This window comes from Diadema setosum, chromosome 16 (assembly GCF_964275005.1).
Source record: "Diadema setosum chromosome 16, eeDiaSeto1, whole genome shotgun sequence".
Taxonomy (NCBI): domain Eukaryota; kingdom Metazoa; phylum Echinodermata; class Echinoidea; order Diadematoida; family Diadematidae; genus Diadema; species Diadema setosum.
Window position 1 is genome coordinate 10,289,351 of NC_092700.1, and position 19,660 is coordinate 10,309,010.

General features: G+C 38.2%; 1 protein-coding gene across 1 annotated transcript; it reads left to right on the forward strand.

Annotated features, from left to right (window-relative positions):
* The first annotated feature begins 1,450 nt into the window (after positions 1 to 1,450).
* LOC140240285 (protein dispatched homolog 1-like) lies at positions 1,451 to 12,353 on the forward strand. The gene is made up of 4 exons (XM_072320069.1): positions 1,451 to 1,617; positions 6,667 to 6,790; positions 8,714 to 8,969; positions 9,787 to 12,353. The coding sequence occupies exons 1-4, from the start codon at positions 1,451 to 1,453 to the stop codon at positions 12,351 to 12,353; spliced, it is 3,114 nt and encodes a 1,037-aa protein (XP_072176170.1).
* The last annotated feature ends 7,307 nt before the right edge of the window (positions 12,354 to 19,660 follow it).

Consider the following 19,660-nt stretch of genomic DNA (forward strand, 5'->3'; position numbering starts at 1 on the left):
GATTGCCTGCATGTTGTGATTCATAAGGTACATGTACCTCTCGCAAGAGGCGAGTCTTCACCAGTCTCCTTGTCGCCGCAAGTTTTCAATCGCGGCACGGCACAAAGTCTGTAAGTTTATTTATGTATTTATTTATTTATATAGTTATTTATTTTCATTTTATGTTATTTTTTTTTTTTTGAGAGAGAGAGAGAGAGGTAGAAGAAACATCCCCCTCACAGGCTTATTGTGTTAAGAAGCAACTAAGAAGTAACTTGATGCACGCAGAGTGCATTTCAGGTGGGAAAGTGCAGTCCTACATCTAGGGATTTAAAGGGACTGTGCATGCAGTGCAAATGCATGCTGACTTCTATTACTTCATTATGCCCTGATCATCAAGCGAACGGCCAAATGACTATGTAAATACGTTTCATATATTTTACACTGATTTTTTTTTTACCATTTTCTTTTTAGATTACTTAATACGCCCACAAAACAGGAAAAGTCCTTTTGCATCGCGTACATATTTACCATGTTTTTGAAAATTATTTCATCACCCTAAATAAATCTGATGCTGTTAGTTTACGCAAGTTTCGGTGTAGATTGCATAAATTAGCTGTAAACAATGGTCGATTTGATGCAAACACATCACATTGTGATATGCAGTGCACACTCTGCTTGTCGTCTCACAGGAGATGAGTTTCATTATATTGCATTATATTTTTGTTTGCCCTTATTTCCAAAGGGAGAGACGTTATATCTGCCCGAAAAGTGCCTTAAAATTAGGTTTCCAAGTGCTTTGCACATGACAGAGCTTTTTGATACCAAAAGTACCTCTCAGATGAAGAACTTAGCAAGATTTACTCGTCTTATACTTATCATGTCCCAATTTCTAAAAACACTGAAAAAGATGTAATTGCACAAGCACCATAGATACACAAAAAGAGTTGGTCCTACAGGGACACGTAGCGGTAGGTTAGTGAAGCACCCTTCTTTGTTAAATTTGTAATATTCTGCTATTTACATGTAGATTGTCTCTGTATCTTTTCATTTTACTCATGTTTGTATTCTCATATGCACTATATTATCTTGTATATCTTTTGTGTCGTTATGCGTAATCTACAAGAATTGTATTCACTGGTTTGTCATATTGTTATTTATATTCTTCTTATATTCTTATTATAAAAAAAGAAGATCGCAATTTACAATATCTTAATGTGCCCAAGGTCAGTGTCTGTTTAACCCCCCCCCCCCAATAAAATATTGGCTAACAGACGCGTACTACGCCGTGAGTGGAAAACGATACCTTTATTAGTGCTTGAAGTTTCTCTTCAAGAGAATTGCGTGCTTGCTGCATACCAGTAAATGTTCGATGATTACTCCATATATCAGAGGCTTGTTGTCACGTTTTAGTCTGGCTTATATCCGTGTAGGTGATGCATGGTTGTCCGCTGCCAGCCTTTATGACGACATGGCCGATCTCTCCGACGAAGATGCGACGACTAATGGGGGCGCCCTGCGTTTAAATGACGTCGCCCGTAACGTCGTCGCCTGTAACGTCGTCGGAACTGCGCCAACTCGTTCAACGAGTAGTAATGGGTGTCACGTGGAGCAACCAAGGATGGGATTCTGCTATTGGTAAAGATATTTTGAGACCTGCATTAATTGCATACACCTCCATGAACCTACTTGCTGTGCCCATCAGTTCATTTACCTGATATCTTGCATGGTCATAATGATGACAGTAATGTGTAATTATATAAAATTATAATCTAATTATGTGTGTCGTCTGTACAGTATGTCCCAAAAAATTACAATCAGATTTTTGCATTGATAACACTCATTATCATTAAATTGTCTAAATGCTACTTCAGGGTCTTAAAATATAACATCTTAGCTCTATTTTGTAGAAAACCCCATTCAATTTGGTTAAGCGGTCACATAGAAATGTGGATTGTTGTAAATCATGTCATGAGTCTGATTCTTCCAAGTTTGGCACTTCGACGCTCTTGTGTGTGAATACAATAGACAGAACCTGGAGAGAAGAGATTCCCGACATTGCCTACGAAATTCCTCATTTCTCTTTGACCACTGAAGCAAATCGAATAGGGTTTTCATTAATATGTGGGCAATGAGTTATAGTTTCATACCCTGAATTCATTGTATTGAGATTGATTCACTATTTTTAAAGATATCATTGCGGAAGGTCCCGTTGTAATTTTTTTTTTTGGGACATACGGTAAAATGTATGAACGTATGTATGTACAATATGTGGTTCTGAATTTATGCGGAAGGAGTTGGTTTGTATATTGGTTTGATTTGATTTGAATTTATTTTCCGTTAAAAGTCACATTACATAATTATAATCATTGCATAAACAAAATAGTACATAAAATGAACGGAAGGATAGCCCTACTCAGCTATGTTTGTCATAACACAGCTGTTTTCCAGAGGGGTCCTAGAAATAACAATGTTGTGATACACATAATGATAAAGACATGAATAAATAATACATAATAATGAAGAATATCAATAAGTCTTAAATCAAACCAAAAATGAGATTAAGATAAGAACAAAATGGAAACATATACCTCTGACACCTATCAGTTGAATCAAATACATTGCAACCCCAATTATCCCATCATTATGACTCACCCTCCTCCCCCCCCCCCGCCCAAAATATCCATGATATCATTATACATACACATATATATATATATATATATATATATATATATATATATATATATATATATATACATTAAAGCCATTTTGGTATGTATTGATCAATTTCTTTAAGAAACAAATTATATGAGATTAAACATTCAACATCACGTGGTAAATCATTAAAGTAAGAAGCTCCACGATATGAAAACATTCTTTTACAATAATCAGTGTGAGGCTTTGGTAAGGAGAGATTTCCACAGGAGCGTAAATTGTATGGATGTGAAACAAATTGAAATAAATTTTGCATATATGGTGCACTGAGATCATTTAAACTTTTATACACCAAAGATATAGAATGTTTAATACGGCGAGATTTCAGGGATTCCCAATTCAAAATTTGATGTAATTCATGATTGGATATATGTTTATAGGGACTTATTCCAAGTATAATTCTACCAGCCCTATTTTGTAATTTCTGCAGTCGATCGGTATATTTCAGGTGGGAGGAATCATACACTATATCTGCGTAATCAAACAAAGGGAGAATTATTGTGCGGTAAATCAATTTCAAATTACATTCATTAATATAAACTCGAAGACGACCTAAAAAATTAACCAGTTTACCAATTTTTTTTACAAAGATATTCAATATGATCATTCCATTTTAATTCTTGGTCTATTATCACCCCTAAGTATTTCACGGCTTCTTTGCATTGAATATGTTTTCCGTTAATATAAACATTTAAATCTTTGCGTTTTGTCAACATTGCACGGGTACCAATCAGTATACTCTCTGTTTTATCAACATTCAAACTAAGTTTGTTCAAACACATCCAATCATATATGCGTTCCAAGTCTGTATTCAAAAAATAATCTATACAATTAACATCTTTGTGAGAGTAATACAAAATAGTATCATCTGCATAAAGTTGTAGGTCGCAGTGTTGTACCTGCTGAACTATATCGTCTATATAAAGGTTGAACAGTAGTGGTCCAAGGATTGAACCTTGAGGTACGCCATAATTGACATCAACAAACTCAGACATTTCAGAACAAAAATAAGTACATATTTGACGATTGGTCAAATAACTTTCGAACCAGGCAAAACTATTTCCTTGCGCACCAGCACCCACAAGTTTCTTTAATAGAATATTAATATCAACCGTATCAAATGCTTTTTTCATGTCGATAAGAACTGCTCCTGTGTATTGACCATTGTCAGGTGCGTTTAACCAATCGTCGGAAACACGTGCAAGAGCTGTCACAGTTGAGTGCTTTTGCCTAAACCCTGACTGTTTCTCCGAAAGTATATTACTAGATTTTAAAAACTCTGAGAATTGCTTGCCTACAATCTTCTCGAGGATTTTTGAGACAGAAGATAAAATTGCAATTGGACGATAATTACAAGGAAATGTTTTATCACCTGCTTTATGCAAAGGAATAATTTTTGCCTGTTTCCAGCGTAATGGAAAATCACCTTCTGACAGTGACTTATTAAAAAGGTAAGTAAATTTTTAACAAGTGCACAGAAATTCCATCTACACCAACAGACTTCTTGTTTTCCATGCCCCTGATAAGATCACTAACTTCATTCTCAGAAACAGTTTGAAAAGAGAACTTGAGAGAAGTTTGCCTGGAAGAGTTAGAGGAGTCAACGTGATACGAGGCATGAGACGGAGGGGAAACAGATGGAATATTCGATGCTAGTTCTGACCCAATATTTGCAAAATGGTATTCGATGGTATCAAACTAGTGCGACTGAAAACCTGAATGATTCATTTTTTGAAGGTGAGGAGATTTTGACATTGTTACGTCACTAAAGTATAAATGTATATATCTATATATCTATCTATAGCAACTTTAGTTAGCTCCTACACAAGTTTTATAGCACTACATGCTGCTACTTTGGATCAAATCTCTATTTTCCTCCAAACGTGGGTGGTGGGACATCTTTATACACCTACTACAGAAGAATGCAGTTCATGTACTCCCTTTCTAGATTGCACGTTGTTGTTTTACAGAGATTGAATGTGTCATTAGGTATGTCATGTATGCGAGGTCGTGTAGGATAAAAGTAGCAGGTTTACATCGATAAAATGACTCACGGAATGAGAAAGCTGTTAGGCTCAGCTGTCACAGCAGTTCGTATCTGCCAAGAAATTCAGTTAACAGCCTAGAAACAAATTACGTTCACAGTGCAAAGTAAAGTCAGCAGACAGCTCGTTATACTATAATAAACAATTTCGTAATTAACTCCTACACCTATATGTTCATTTTGGAAATTACTTCTTCTTTTTTTTTTTTCTCATTTGGTCAGGCACATCACTCGTTTTCCAAAGCGACTTAATGCATTCGCAAGCTTGCCCGAGGTAACAACCTATAGCATTCATGTTCAAATGAACTTGCGAAAACCAGCAGGCGACCAATGGGAAGCATCCAACTATTGCTTTGCATTGAATGTATTTTTATTGAAATCTTGTTGTCAAATACTAGGATTTAATGAACACTTTGCTGCTGTCAGGTGGATGTGTTTAAGCAAACACACTATTCATAGGAAGTTAATGTACGTGAATGATTATCGCCCCATAGATGCTTATCTGAGTGAATTTAAAAACTTACTTGCCTGTTGTAGCAAATAACCATTTTTCTCCACATTCGATGAAACCACATTCAATGAAACCAGGAAATTGCTTTTAACCAGAGATTTCAGTTTTTTTTTTTTTTTTTTTGTTTTGTTTTGTTTTTGTTTTGTTTTGTTTTGTTTTGTTTTGTTTTTTTGGGGGGGATATGTTTACATTTGTTACGGTTCGGTTCGCTCGTATAAGTTTTTTTTACCGTGAGGGATTTGTAAGAATATGCATGCAATATTTCTTCATTGATGTAATCATCTATGTCAGTCTCTTCCTGATTGAAACAATTTAGAACAACTTTTTTCCATGTACGCACCTGCTTTCACGTAGAATTTCAGTCTTCTATTTTTTTTTTTCTATTGACTGCGTAGTGGATGGCTGTCAAGTGCTGATGACGGTTAACCCTAAAAAGACTGGGGGGGGGGGGGGCCTAAAAGCCCCCCCCCCCCTCGACATTTCGCGCGATTACTCTGCAACACGCAATGCTCTCGCCACGATGCTCTATGACTTTTTTTTTTCGAGTTTGCCGCACATTTTGGCACCAAATTTGTGACGCCCGGGGGTACGGTTCTGAAGTTACATAATTTTTTGTACATGCACATGAGGCCAAAAATGGCTCAAAAATGTGATTTTGTGTACAAAGTCAATGCAAATTGAGTCTTTTCACATGGTTCATATAAATATGCTTATTTTTACTCTCAATGGCTAAAATTGATTTGTTTTAGGAGTACTATGCTTCAAAAAGTGCTTCCACAAATTTTGTTTAAAAAAAACAACAAAAACAAAAGGTCGAAAAAACAGAGAAATACATAAGAAATCCATAAAACAATTAAATAAATGAGAAATTAATTTTGATACCGATTTTTTTTTCAAGTACATTTGCTAAGAATGCCACAAAGAATAATTAGACCAAAAATGAGCACTTTTGGAGCTTTATTTACTGATTTAGATCAAAGAGTCTGATTTTTTGCATAAATTAGCATAATTAATCAAAATAAAATAAAAGAAGACTATTTTGGAAAATTTAAATATACGATCTCGTAGATTACATCGCACACTACCGTTGTGCAAATTTAAGCGGCGATCGCGCAATCCACTTCCGAGATCTTAAGGGGGGGCCCTTTAGCCCCCCCGTCTTTCGAGCTACCAAAATAGCCCAGTCTTTTTAGGGTTAAACAAAATGAAACGTAGCAAAGGAAGACTGTCTTTGTTTTTTGTTGTTTCTTTGTTGTTTGTGTGTGTGTTTTTTTAGGCGACAATAATCCTATCAGACATGCCAAATAGTATTTGTCAACTTCCTTATCGAGGCTGAGTGTGATCGTTTCCGCGTTCACGTTTGTCATTGAAAGTCTGTCTCTGCTTTGTTTGCTTCCAACTCTAAATAAATCAGGTACTCCAAATTCATCGTGCGTTTCCCGGTGCTCTTTTGTCTCATCCTCCTCGCCCTGACGGCTGGCGCGGGAGCCTTTGTATTCGTCCGATACGACCTACCGTCTTTCGACGACCCGTTGAAGGTGAGAGGAGAACTTCGTTGGCAGAGTCATTGGAAGAGACTTTATAGGACTGATAGTCTAGGGCCCTGTTTCATAAAGCTGCTCGTAAAGTTACGAACAACTTACGAGCGACTGGTGATCAGTTCTGATGTGCTATACGTGTACATGTACATATCAGAGTTTCCATAATTCAGCACAGGAACTGATCACCAGTTGCTCGTAAGTCGTTCGTAACTTTACGAACAGCTTTATGAAACACCCTCCCCCCCCCCCCCTGGCCTGTTAAAGACAATATGTGACCATGCACCTCAAAACGAACATAAAGTCGCACACACTGATTTTGCGTGAGGACTGGAAATAAGTGAAATGGGTCAACCTAGCCGAACTTGACTTTTTCATATTTTCTGAAAGAGCGGGTCTTCTTTTACATTATGCTAAAATTTGGTATGATAAAACGGGCAGGAAAGTGTGTTCTTTTAGCAGTTTATCTGGAACATTTTGGTAGAATAGTGTGATTAGGTGTGTCTTTAGAATCTCTTTTTCATTTCTGAAAAACCTTGTCCACACTCTTCACTTTCAACTCTAATAACTTTTGAAAGGATAGTGCTACTGCTTTGAAAGTTAGCATTAATTATGGACAGAATGTGTTAATGAGGCATGCTTAATTTTAATTTAATTTGATAATCCCTTCATTGTTGTTACTCTGGTGGTTTACTCTTTTTTTTTTTTTTTTGTCCCATTCATCACACAGCCAGCACGGTTTGGTAAAGATTAAGCGCTTGAATAGACACTCTCCTTCAGAGCCTCTTTTCTCAGTTCACACTTTTCCTGACTTTGTGCTTTCTTTCCAATATTTAGATAGGTTAGGAGAGTCCATTTGATTTGAGTTATACATCATTTTAAAGCTTAAAGTCTGCTCTTTCAGAATATGGTCTTAACTAAAAATTAATGTCTGGCCACTTTTTGTTTGTTTTGAGGTGCAGGGTCACATATTTAACATTTGCAGATGAAACAGAAACCCAGTTTTAGTGCTTCAAAATAGTTCTTAAATGTGACTCAGGGAAAGAAACAACCAATGGGAAATATCAGTCAGTATATTCAATGTTGTTGTAATATATAGAAATTTTGATCAGTGATCAGTAGTTTCTAATAAAATTGTTTCTAGAATATGCCATATACAGTTTATTATCTACAGGTACGGTTTATTGAGAAAATATTGATATCTCTTTATATTTTAGGCTTTATTGCAAATTTTTTATATGGTAGGGCGTTTTGTGATACATCTGACCGACACATATGCATCAAATGTGATAACTCGAATTCTTATTTTTAAATTACCGCTCCAGTGGTAGACAATACCTTTAATCTCGTTGATGAGTCATAACTATGTGATTTAAGAGAAAATTATATTTATGCCGTCTTTGAATGATTTAATGGCATGTTCTCACATAGCAGTAACGTACCACTCTACACAATTCCGCTGATAAGACGAAACACGCTACTAGGGCAGCATTTACAAAAGCTTCCTTACATGCGGGGGAAGGTGTAAAGGAAACGTTCCCCTCTCCTTCACAAAAATAATAATAAATATTATATTCTCTTATGAAACTCCCTCACTGCCCCTTCACATTCGAAATGCTGGAAGTGTAGATAAGTGTCAATCAGTGCTTAAAACTTATCAATTTGCTCATTTTTTTTTTGGTGATATATGAACATTATTGGTAATTATATGCTGTATTTTGATGTAATGATTTTTCCGTATTTATGCGCGTAGAAACGCCAGTATTACATAGTAAGCATTATGTAAGTGTTATTTATTCTTCTTCTTCTTATTATTATTATTACTGTTATTATTATTATTATTATTATTATTATTATTATTATTATTATTATTATCAATATCATCATTACCATCATCATTAACATTATTATTGAATGGTGTAGGGATTCGAGGCCCGAAAGACGGACATCAGGGATAGGACAGAAGGGTATCGAAAATTTAGCGAAACTTACGACAGGTCAGATTTTGGCCGATTTCACACCCGACTCAAGCGGTCCTCGAGCGTGAGCGTGCCGGACGCCAGTGAATGGGCGCCGTCCTCGAGCAATGTTTCGAGCGACCAGAGCAACAGCGTCAACGACACAGATCAGTCCAGCTTGTGGGAAGGCGGCAGTGTGACTTATTCCTGCATCGATCCAGGTATGTCACGCAGTTTCGTTGCATGTGATAACGGTCTTTGAAATCCATAATATACATGTACTATTATAATGTCATTACAGTCAAATTCAGTGTCATGCGTTTAGTTCACGACGCGCCTCCTGTCAATTGCCTGTATTGGGCAATGTATTGATTTTACAAGCAGTGGATGATAAAGGAGGTGGAAGAGAGAGAAGAGAGAGGTTCCACCTCCCTGGTCAGATGAATGTTTTTCTTTGGATTCTCTCGGATAACATTCCCTTTAGTAATCATCATCTATTCTAGATAAAGGGTACAATAAAAAAATAAAAAAAATGAAATATATAAACAAAAAATGTAAGGAATGTTGAAAGGAAAAACCTCTATGAAGCTTTATTCAAGGATTAGGAGCTTAAAATCTGATGCAGAAAAAAGCAGAGTATTATACAAAAATAAGTATAATTAGCATGAGTTACAGAAGACGACTATGGTTTGGGAATAGGTAGTGGTTCATTCTTGCAGACTTTCGCCACGATCGCGCTATTCATGACCGACTCAGGCCGAGACTTTTTTTTTTTTTTTTAATTTGGGGGGGGGGGGGAGGGAGAGGCAAATAACCCTCTGGCTGCTTCAACACTCATGTTCTGTTTTGATACCTTTTCTACGCTATCTTATTTGCTTTACCACTCCATTTTTTTCAACATGATGTCTTCAACTCTGTAGTTGCAAATTCATTTCAAACAAAAAAGCTCAAAACGTCTCAGTCATGTGAAAAAAAAAAGATAAACAATGATGCCTGAATAACTTTTCAACTTTATTATTGTTTTCTTTCATCCATTAGCGGATGCGTTATATCATATGCGGCTCGTCTTTTCAAAAATTGATGAGGCTGATTTCTTCAACACGAGAGCGATACACTCCATGTGCAATGTGTATGAGAAATACGTTCTGAAAAAGAGCCCGCCTCAGTCGTGGTACGTCGACTGCGCACCACTGTCCCTCGGCAGGTATGCGGCTTCCTTGAACAACAAAGATTCTTGTGTGGATGTGGACGATGAAGACATCTCTACCTTAAAGGAGTTACTTCGTGAGTGCTCCCCGTATTACGCGAATGGATCCCTTACGTCAGAATGCTTACATTCCGACTGCCCGGAGGTACCCACAAACTGCACCGTCACTGATGCCGTGTACAGCATCTTTCAGCATCTCCTCCCTTCCGGGTCTGCGAGGCAAATAGCTAATGGCCATTTCGATGCGGAGTTCACCATGATGATTACTCCGTTCCCAAACTACGGGGACATTTCCCAAGACTTGTACACGGACCACCTCATGGGACACTCCCTGAGTGACGGCGTGACAAAAATCTGCGCCGTTGGAGGCAGTTTTAAGTTTGATGTCTTTTCCGACTTACTCCTGTCTGACCTGAAGTACATGGGAATTGGCATGGGCTTGATCTTTGTCGTTGTGTGGTTGTACATCGGGTCGTTGTTCGTGACATTCATGACAGTCCTAGACATGGTGATGTCCCTCGTGCTCTCATACTTCTTTTATGTCGTTGTCTTTAACCTGCCATTCTTTCCCTTTATCAACGTCCTCGCCTTCGTGCTGATCATCGGCATTGGCGCAGATGATACCTTCGTCTACGTGGACATCTGGAAGAAAATGAAAGAGAGGCATAATGGCGACAGCGAGAAGAGAGTTGAGATGCTTCAGGACACTCTGCATCACGCAGCCGTGACCATGTTCGTGACGAGCTTTACGACGTCATCGGCGCTCTTTTCCTGTATCGTTAGCTCTATAACCGCCTTGAGGTGTCTGTCCGTGTACGCCGGCAGTGCGATAGTTATCAACTTTGTCTACACAGTCACGTGGTTACCAGCCATTGTTGTTATCGAGGAAAAATACCTGCGGTTCAAAGCGTGCGAGGCGAGGTTTGAGGAACCTACCAAATTTTGCCAGAGTCTGACAAAACCTTTGCGATTATTTTGGGAGAAGAGTATTCCGACTTTTGTCTTCAAGTTCAGGTACCTCTGGCTGACCGTACTGACATTGTTGGGACTCGGCGGAGCTTGCGTCGTATTTGTGAAGCCGAAGCTTCAGCTCCCCACGGAGACAGAATTTCAAGTGTTTGTGGCGAGCGATTATATGGAGCAGTATGACCAGGTTTATAAAGATATGTTTGAGTTTGAAGGAGGTGAGAGGGAGCTGCTACCACTTCTGTTCATTTGGGGTGTAGTGCCCTTGGACAATGGGAATTCGTGGGACCCAGATGACAATGGTAAGTTCATTCTCGATAGGTCGTTTGATGTCACTTCAAAAGCTTCTCAAGAGTGGCTTTTAGAATTTTGTCGAGACATACGGAATCAATCGTTTTATGACGGAAGTGATAAGCGGAAGGAGTTTTGCTTCATCGATACTTTAAAGTCTTTTATGGAAAGTCCGTGTGAAGTTCTCGGTCTGCCGGAGTCCTCCCAGTGTTGCAGCCAATCCAACTTCCCATTCGAACCACAGGTGCTTCAGAATTGCACTTCCCTGTACGTGTCCCAGAACCCGTACAAATATGATAACAGTTTGCGCTTCGATGAAAGTAACCATATTTCAGGACTAATGCTCTCTTTTACAAGTACCACGGTAGAGTCGGTCGTTTACAGTAATATTAGCGAATTTTGGCATACGGTGGAAAATTGGAGTGATTCGAAAATACGGAAAGCACCGGTAGAAATGAGTGGCGGCTTTTTCGTGAGCGTAGGCTACTACGATCAGATGTACTTCTTCGATCTCCAGGAGAGTCTAGCAACAGGAACTCCATTATCCATTGGGCTGTCCCTAGGTGCTGCTGCTACCGTGCTGCTCCTAACCACCAGGAATCTCCTGATAACGTTGTACGCGATGATGTCAATAGCTTGCACAGTCTTTGTTACGATCGGAAGCCTTGTCCTTATGGGCTGGGAATTAAACATCCTCGAGTCTACCGTCATGACTCTTTCCATTGGTCTTTCCGTGGACTTTACCATCCACTACGGAGTCGCCTACAGGATTTCGCTGGCTAAGGATCGGGCAGCCCGCGCCTCTTGTGCCATGGAGCAGCTAAGCTCGGCCATAGCTACCGCGGCATTTTCTACCTTTATCGCGGGCGTGGTGATGCTGCCGTCTACCGTTCTTGCCTACAAACAGATCGGCACATTTTTATCCCTTGTCATGGCAATAAGCTGGGTGTATGCCAATTTCTTTTTCATGGCTTTGTGTCGAGTAGCCGGACCACAGGAAAACTGTGCTCAGATACCTTTACCGACGAGCTGTAATACTCAAGGCAGCGTCAGTAATGGTTCTAACTGCTGTCTTTGTTGCTGCAAGAAACCAAGAACCGCAATTATTGACCAAAGTGTGAATGGTGCCATAAGCCTGTAATGTACAGTTGTATATGGCTGAAAACCGGGGTATTTCTGAACTCTCTAAGTCGGTGGTTTTTGACTTCTTAAATGCATAGTCAAATTTCACACAAACTTGGGATGAGTCATTCTTCAGTGGTAGAGGATATCTGGGCCCTGCTTTATGAAGAGTTATACAGTAAAAATATATACAGTAGTTGATTTATATAATAAGTCTATGGCAGCCTGTGTGGTAAGGATATTCATGATCGATTATATCTTTTGATAAAACGGGGCCCAGATTCAAATGGTGCATTCCGTCCTCTTTGACCGCTGGACATGACAGTGAGCCTCAATATTATATTTGTTTCTCACAGTGCCGAAGAATTACTTTCATAATGTGTTCTGTTTTTATTCCGACTAAAGAGTTGTCTTTCATAGCAGAAACATAGGATTAACCTATGTGGAAGATATAATTTTGGATTTGTCTGATTGTCAAAGTGAACACATTCAGGTCCTTTGTAATGCGTGATAATCATTCTATCAACACTTGCCAGGAACTCTACCAGGGAGAGGCGATTATAATGTTTACTAATTGGTTCAGGTGGCCCTCTCGGGTTCATGGGGCATAGACCCGGAAGTCCCACATTTTGAATCTCAATTTCTCAATTTGAACAACGTCCAGAAGTTGTACGGTGTAGAGCCAAGTCTGATGTTCGTGCAGTCCTGGAGGTATTACACGAACATCTGTAGGTACCTAGTGTACATCTTAATTCTTCATGACAGTCCGAGCGGCCGTGTGGGGAGGTAGTTGAGAATATAGAAGCATGAAATAGGATAAATCCGTTGTATTCTATTCAGTCTCAGTTTCAGTTTTATTGTAGCAGGACACCTGCTTCAAACTTAGGCAGTTCTTCAATGGGTCTGTGCACAATTAATATACAAAATGTTCATGGTATACGTGAAACACAAAACATTGGTACACCGCAAATCATCCCACCCTTGATCCTTTCGCACACAGGTGCATGTCCAATTGAAAGCTAAATATGTTTAAATCCTCCCTATATAGGATTAGGGGGAAAAAAAGTAAAATTAGACGTGCACCCCACATTGGTGTCTAGAAGGAGGACCCACGGCAGTGCCCCACACTATCAGAGCACAGACGTGACAGAGCTCAAGTTGCAGTTGCTACATCATGGGGTAGTAGCTGCAATTCAGTCAGTAATATAATTATTTTCAAAGGTATGACCAATTACTTTACTTACATCAGATAAGAGGAAAGCTCCCCTCTCCCTCCTTTATTCTCGTCTTTTGTGGTACATGACATTGTAATATGTCACACCAATCATGAACCAACTGTATGTTTGAAAGTTATTGTAATTCCCCATGACAGGCGATACTGTATAAGGACATGATTTGAAAAGTTATATCTAGCCATTTGGGGTTGTTGTATGGGCTAATTTTTTTTAAGAGGCAGGGCCTCATGGGCATGCACCAGTAGAGGTACATCTCATACAAATACATGTATCAAGGCATTAGAAATACAGAGTGGTGTGGTACAACGTGTACTACAGTTCCAAGATAAATGTTACAATCTTCGTATGGGAGAATCTGTAAGTCATCTAACTTGGTACGGTGTGTGAAGACTCGTGATAGCTGTCATTGTTCCATGACTGGGAACACTTAAATATCCCTTCTTTTTTTTTGGGGGGGGGGATGATGATAATAATGAAATATATATATATATATATATATAGATAGATAGATAGATAGATAGATATATGTGTGTGTGTGTGTGTGCGCGCGCGCGCGCATGGTCTTTCATTTCAGCTAATAACTAATAGGGTTCAGAATGTGACATGAGAGGCTTTTACGTAGACTGAATTAATAGTAATGAGTAATACATGTATTGTGTAGCGCCGCCACTGTCGGGTGAGACCTGACAGCTATTTGAATGTGAAATGAGAGGCTGTTAATCGTAAATTGCATAATAATGAGTGATGTTTGTGTAGCGCCATCACGGTCAGATGACCTAACAGTTATTTCGAGCAGCTGTTGATCCTCCTACTTGATACGTCACCAATATTCACATGCTCGTACATTTATGCGATACAAAACATCTCTAACCTCCATTTTTGATATACCAGAAACAATCGAATCGGTTTAGGTTGACTTGAAACATCTCGAACAGATTCATGTACACTAGAATATAAATTTTCAGAAAAATCAGAAGAATATTCATCTACTTTATATTAAATGAAAGAAAAATATTATTCAGAGGGGTGAAGGTTCAGGTGTGAGTTTCTTCAATTTTGTCTCCGTCTACAAAGTAAATTTGTTAAGATTGCAACTGCTGACCTGTAAATTAACAAACATGTTTGAAAAAAAAAAATGGTTCCTCTGCTGGTACCACTGGTTCCTTTTTTGTCAGACATGTTTGTTAATATACAGATCAGCAATTTGCGCTCGTAAAAAAAAAAAAATAATAATAAAAAATTATTTGTAGAGGGAGACAAAATTGAAGGAACTTACACCATCTACTTTATTGTTCGTAAGTTCTACCGTATCAAACAAATCGAGTAATGCTTTTCGCAAGCGTATAAGAGTAGCGTAATCACTGCCACCAAATTTTTGGTTGCACACATGACGAAATTTCACGACTGCTACTGTTCTAACCTTGTTATTGCCTGGATCATTCTCAATCCATACTCCTTGGTAATGTTATTGCAATCATAGTAAGTACCTGTACTTTTTACGCTTCTACGGATTAACAAAACACAAAAAGAGAAACGAGAGAGAGAGACACACATAATGAACGGATAAAAAAAATATGCAGAAGGCACAGAGCATGGGAGAAAAAAAGAATCCTGATATCGTCCGTAATACATGCACGTACGATGTAATAGGGTGTTCACCTCTTGTCGTTGTATGTGTGTTAATAAGGAGTTTAATAAAGCAAGAACAACTGACGTGAGGCAATGTGTACAATATAATGTATATAGAAATGTCTGTTTAAAAAGTCATGCATATATTTGTTGTACTTTGATGAGGCTGTCGTAGGGAGATGTAAATTCTTTATGCCTTTGTAAACAAAGAGCAGTGATCAAACTGAAAATATACACATCGTTTTTGGACGGTGGCTGAAATTTAGCTGTAGATCTTGCCCATTAATAGCATACGGTGTATTGTGGTGCATGTATCATATGTAATGCTACGTTAAACGTTATGTGTCCCAATAAACGAAAGAGAAATTGTTGAAAGATTACTGTTTTTGTCTAAGAGTATTCATTATTTGTTTAATGAACTTTTGATGTGAGAATAACAACATGCGTGCTCAAAAGCACATTGTGTGCTTGTGAGAGTGGAGATGAAGTAAAGACCAAAAGAGAGAACGGAAATCGAAAAGCATTATTACATGCAGGGATAGATATAAAATCACGCAAAGGATACCATTCGACGACGAAATACAGAGTTGGAAAAGTATTTCCACGACGAGATTGAATTGTAATCATTTCATGTGTTTTTATAATGTGACATACAATGTACATGTATTTTTTTTTTACTGACGTGGATCGGAAGAAAGGACCAAAAGAAAGGATCACAGAGGATTTGCATTGGCCGAAAATAGCTTTTGAAGTATGGTGAACGAGAAAAAAAGGACGTTATGCATAAAACAGGGTGATTTAATAATAATAAAAAATAATAATAATAATAATAATAATAATAATAATAATAATAATAATAATAATAATATTAATTGTTTTGGATATAAACTCCAAATTTTATTGTCCAAGAATGGAAATTCTTTTTTTTTTTTTTTTTACACATTTCAGGAAAGCTTAAGTCTCTAGGAATATGAATAATTAACTTTCGGAAGGTAAAAACGTCTCCAGAACGATGGAGAGATGGTGTTATAAGACCCTTTGAAGACTACCTGAACCCGATATGACGGCGAAATTTTGGTGACCAAAATTATGACGTCACGAAATGTGCGCTGTGCTACCACTCCATCCACACAGTGGGCTCCGTCTATGGAGGGCCGTTGCGGACGTGGTTCGTTTGGGGCATACGTATGGAGAGGCAGTGTGCCCGTTTCCATGTATGCCCCAAATGAGTTGTGTCCGCAGCGGCCTTCCATATCCTTCGCCTCTCCCTCGCTTCTTCTACCACCCCGACTTTGCCACTGTCGCTATCAGTGTCATTGTCACTGTCATCACTCAATTCACTCTCGATGTCAAACCCAAAGTCTTTCCGTACAATATGAAGTAAAAATTGGGCCTTTTAATGTCTCAGCCGAGAAAGCAGAGGCGACTAAAGACAGGCCAGATATTGCATCCGCTCACCAAGAAATACAATACAGTACGTGCTTTATGAATGGCAGCCTCGATGTCCCGCTGCACTCGTAAAGGGTTTTGTTCATTTCGTGACGTCATATTTTAGGGCTCGAAAAAGGCGGCTGTTCCGGAGTGAATATCGGTGAAGCAAATCAGTCAGTTTTAACTCGCGATTTCTCAGTGCGCGAATATCTTTTAATAAGTCACATTAAAAATCTGTTTTAGGAGGCATTCCCTCTGCTTTGACACCTTCTTCTATATGACTTTCTTGATTTTAATGTCTCGTTCACAATACTTTAAAGGATTTTAACGGGAGAAATGAGGTCGGGGTACCAGAGTATTGAAGATAAAAATGAGTACAACACGCATGCAGTGTGTTATAACACGCACACGCACACACACACGCACACACACCATACAACGGAAAGGTTGGCGAAAAGTGGGAAAAGAAAACATTTCTATAACTTCACCTGACCGGTTATATATCAAAATGATCCTATGCGTTTATTTATACCGCCTTTTCCACTGGATACAAAGCGATGAGACAAACTCTCTCTGGCCGGCATGGGGGATGAAATAATCACAGATTGCCAGGTAGTGACGTATTAGTCCTGTGCATAATTATACGGATACTGTATTAGAATAAGTAGGCCTTCAAATTTTGTTTGAAGTGATCGAGTGTTGGTGATGATTTCAGAAGAGGAGGGAGCAATTCCACAACATCGGTGCAGTAGAGAAGTACATGTAGCTGTTTGTTGTTGTTGTTGTTGTTGTTGTTGTTGTTGTTGTTGTTGTTGTTATTGTTGTTGTTTTGGTGTGTAAACATAATCAAGCATTATATATATTCTTTTAAGTTTGTTAGTGCGTGATATAGAATGAAGGTAACTGACGATGAAAGAGGAGTTCGCGTGGACTGACAATGTCGTACCAGACACTCCCCAACGTACACTGAAGCTCTATTGTTGACAACTTTGTAGAGTAAGAGAAGCTTGAAGTAACTGACAGATATTCGTTTACTCAGTGAATTGGAGTCAGGGCAGCATTCTGACCAGTCCCGACAGCACCAGGCAATAACTGTCGCTTCAGATCGGGACCATGATTAGGGTCAGATATATAGCTGCATTGGTTCTTTCATCATAAACGCATAATACATAATAGTTTCCACGTATACGTCCCTTCCCTGTAGTTCAAGGCACATTGAAGTACATGAGGTATAGGGTTATTATCAAATTCGTTTATAATCAAATTTGTTCGTATAGTGTTTTGTAGCTCCCTCTAAATATCGAGAGCTTACAGCGCTCGGTGATATGTTGTCATATTACTTCTTACTTGAATAATTTACTCACTTGATTACGTATCTTTGTTGTTTGTAAGGGTTATGTATCTGGAATTGTTGACTACATTTTGTAGTATGTTAATGTATGTCAAGATGTAATTCTGTAATATCAATAACATTAATAACAGTAATAATAATAATAGTAATAATAATGATACAGTTTATAGTTACAGTATTTAATATAGATAAATTTATATCTAAGCGCTGAACAGATAATAACATCAACGAACTTTGACGACTGACAAATTAAAGATGCAAACGTATATAAATCGGCTAAAAGTACAAGTAATGCATGAATTACATATTCATCGGCATTAATGAGTTCACTTCTCCTTCCAATGTGCTCATGTTTACTCATTATAGTAAAATGTGACTTGGGCTAAATCATACACAGGCATGAGAAAAAATGTAACAATGCAGATCTTTCTCAACTTGAAAGACTCCCACATCTGTCAGTTATGGCTGCGATCAAGTATCGTGAGTAATGAAATCCACTCCCCAGCATGTTTTATTGGGCAATACGGTTTCGGTGGAAATCAGTTTCTGATTTCAAAACCCGTATATATCCTGTCGGTTCCGCCTTTCCTCCCGGTACTTTCATTTTCTGACGTGTGATTTCTGCAATGCTTATTTCCTCGTTGCGCTGATAATAATGACCAATGTTAAACAATCCATGATTACATACTATGTAAATTGATGGAGACTCCTCTCTTATTGGAATGTTAGCTTTGGTATCTGAATTTTCTGTACCGATAATATCTAATGCTTTACTTTTCATTCAAGTCACGTTGATTTCTGAATGAATCAAGTAATAGTCAGTATTCCATAATCTCACGTATAAACTCTAACAACCTTTATAGTTTTTATCCCGTTTTACCAAGAACTCAGACGCTCTATACCTTGAATGGATAAACACAGAAACAAGCTTAAAAACAACAAGTAAATTGTCATTAATCGCACATATTATCTTCTTGTTGAACGCAAAGTCTTCTAATTGTTTGGCGGTAATAATATGATCTGACGTCCACGGAGAAAACTTGCTGTCGGAATTGATAATTACGTTGCTGAAGTCCAAACCGCCTTATTTACTATCTGTCAGTATTCATATCAAGGAATATTCAAATATCGCGACACATCGATCATTCTGAAAACATGGAAATGTTTTCCTTTACATTGATTGAAGTAAGTATTCACTTTTTACTCCATAGAATCTGAAATATGTTGTTCTAGAAAACTTTAATTTATGATGCCAGTATTGAACATGAACGAAAAGAAGTATTCCACTTTATATGCGTGTTAGTATGCATCTACATACATGTACATATGTAGATACTTAACATCATGATTATATTTGGGATCCAACGGAAACTCACATGACGCAGCTATATATAGCCTAACCTACAGATTTTATTGGTTATTATATCATTGCTGTGTAGAGAAGATGTAGCGCTGTGTAAAAAAAAAATGTCAATTTTTAGCACAAGCAAGAATAAACATTAATTACGGCAAAGTAATGCAAGACTGACACTGGCACGACTTTTGGCCACGATTTTGTCGTGGCAAGTCGTGCCATTTTGGGGCACGAACTGGGAGGCTCCCGTACTGTTCACGACTAGTTCATGCATAGTTCGCGACGAGTTCATGACGAGTTCACGAATAGTTCACGAATGCGTATCC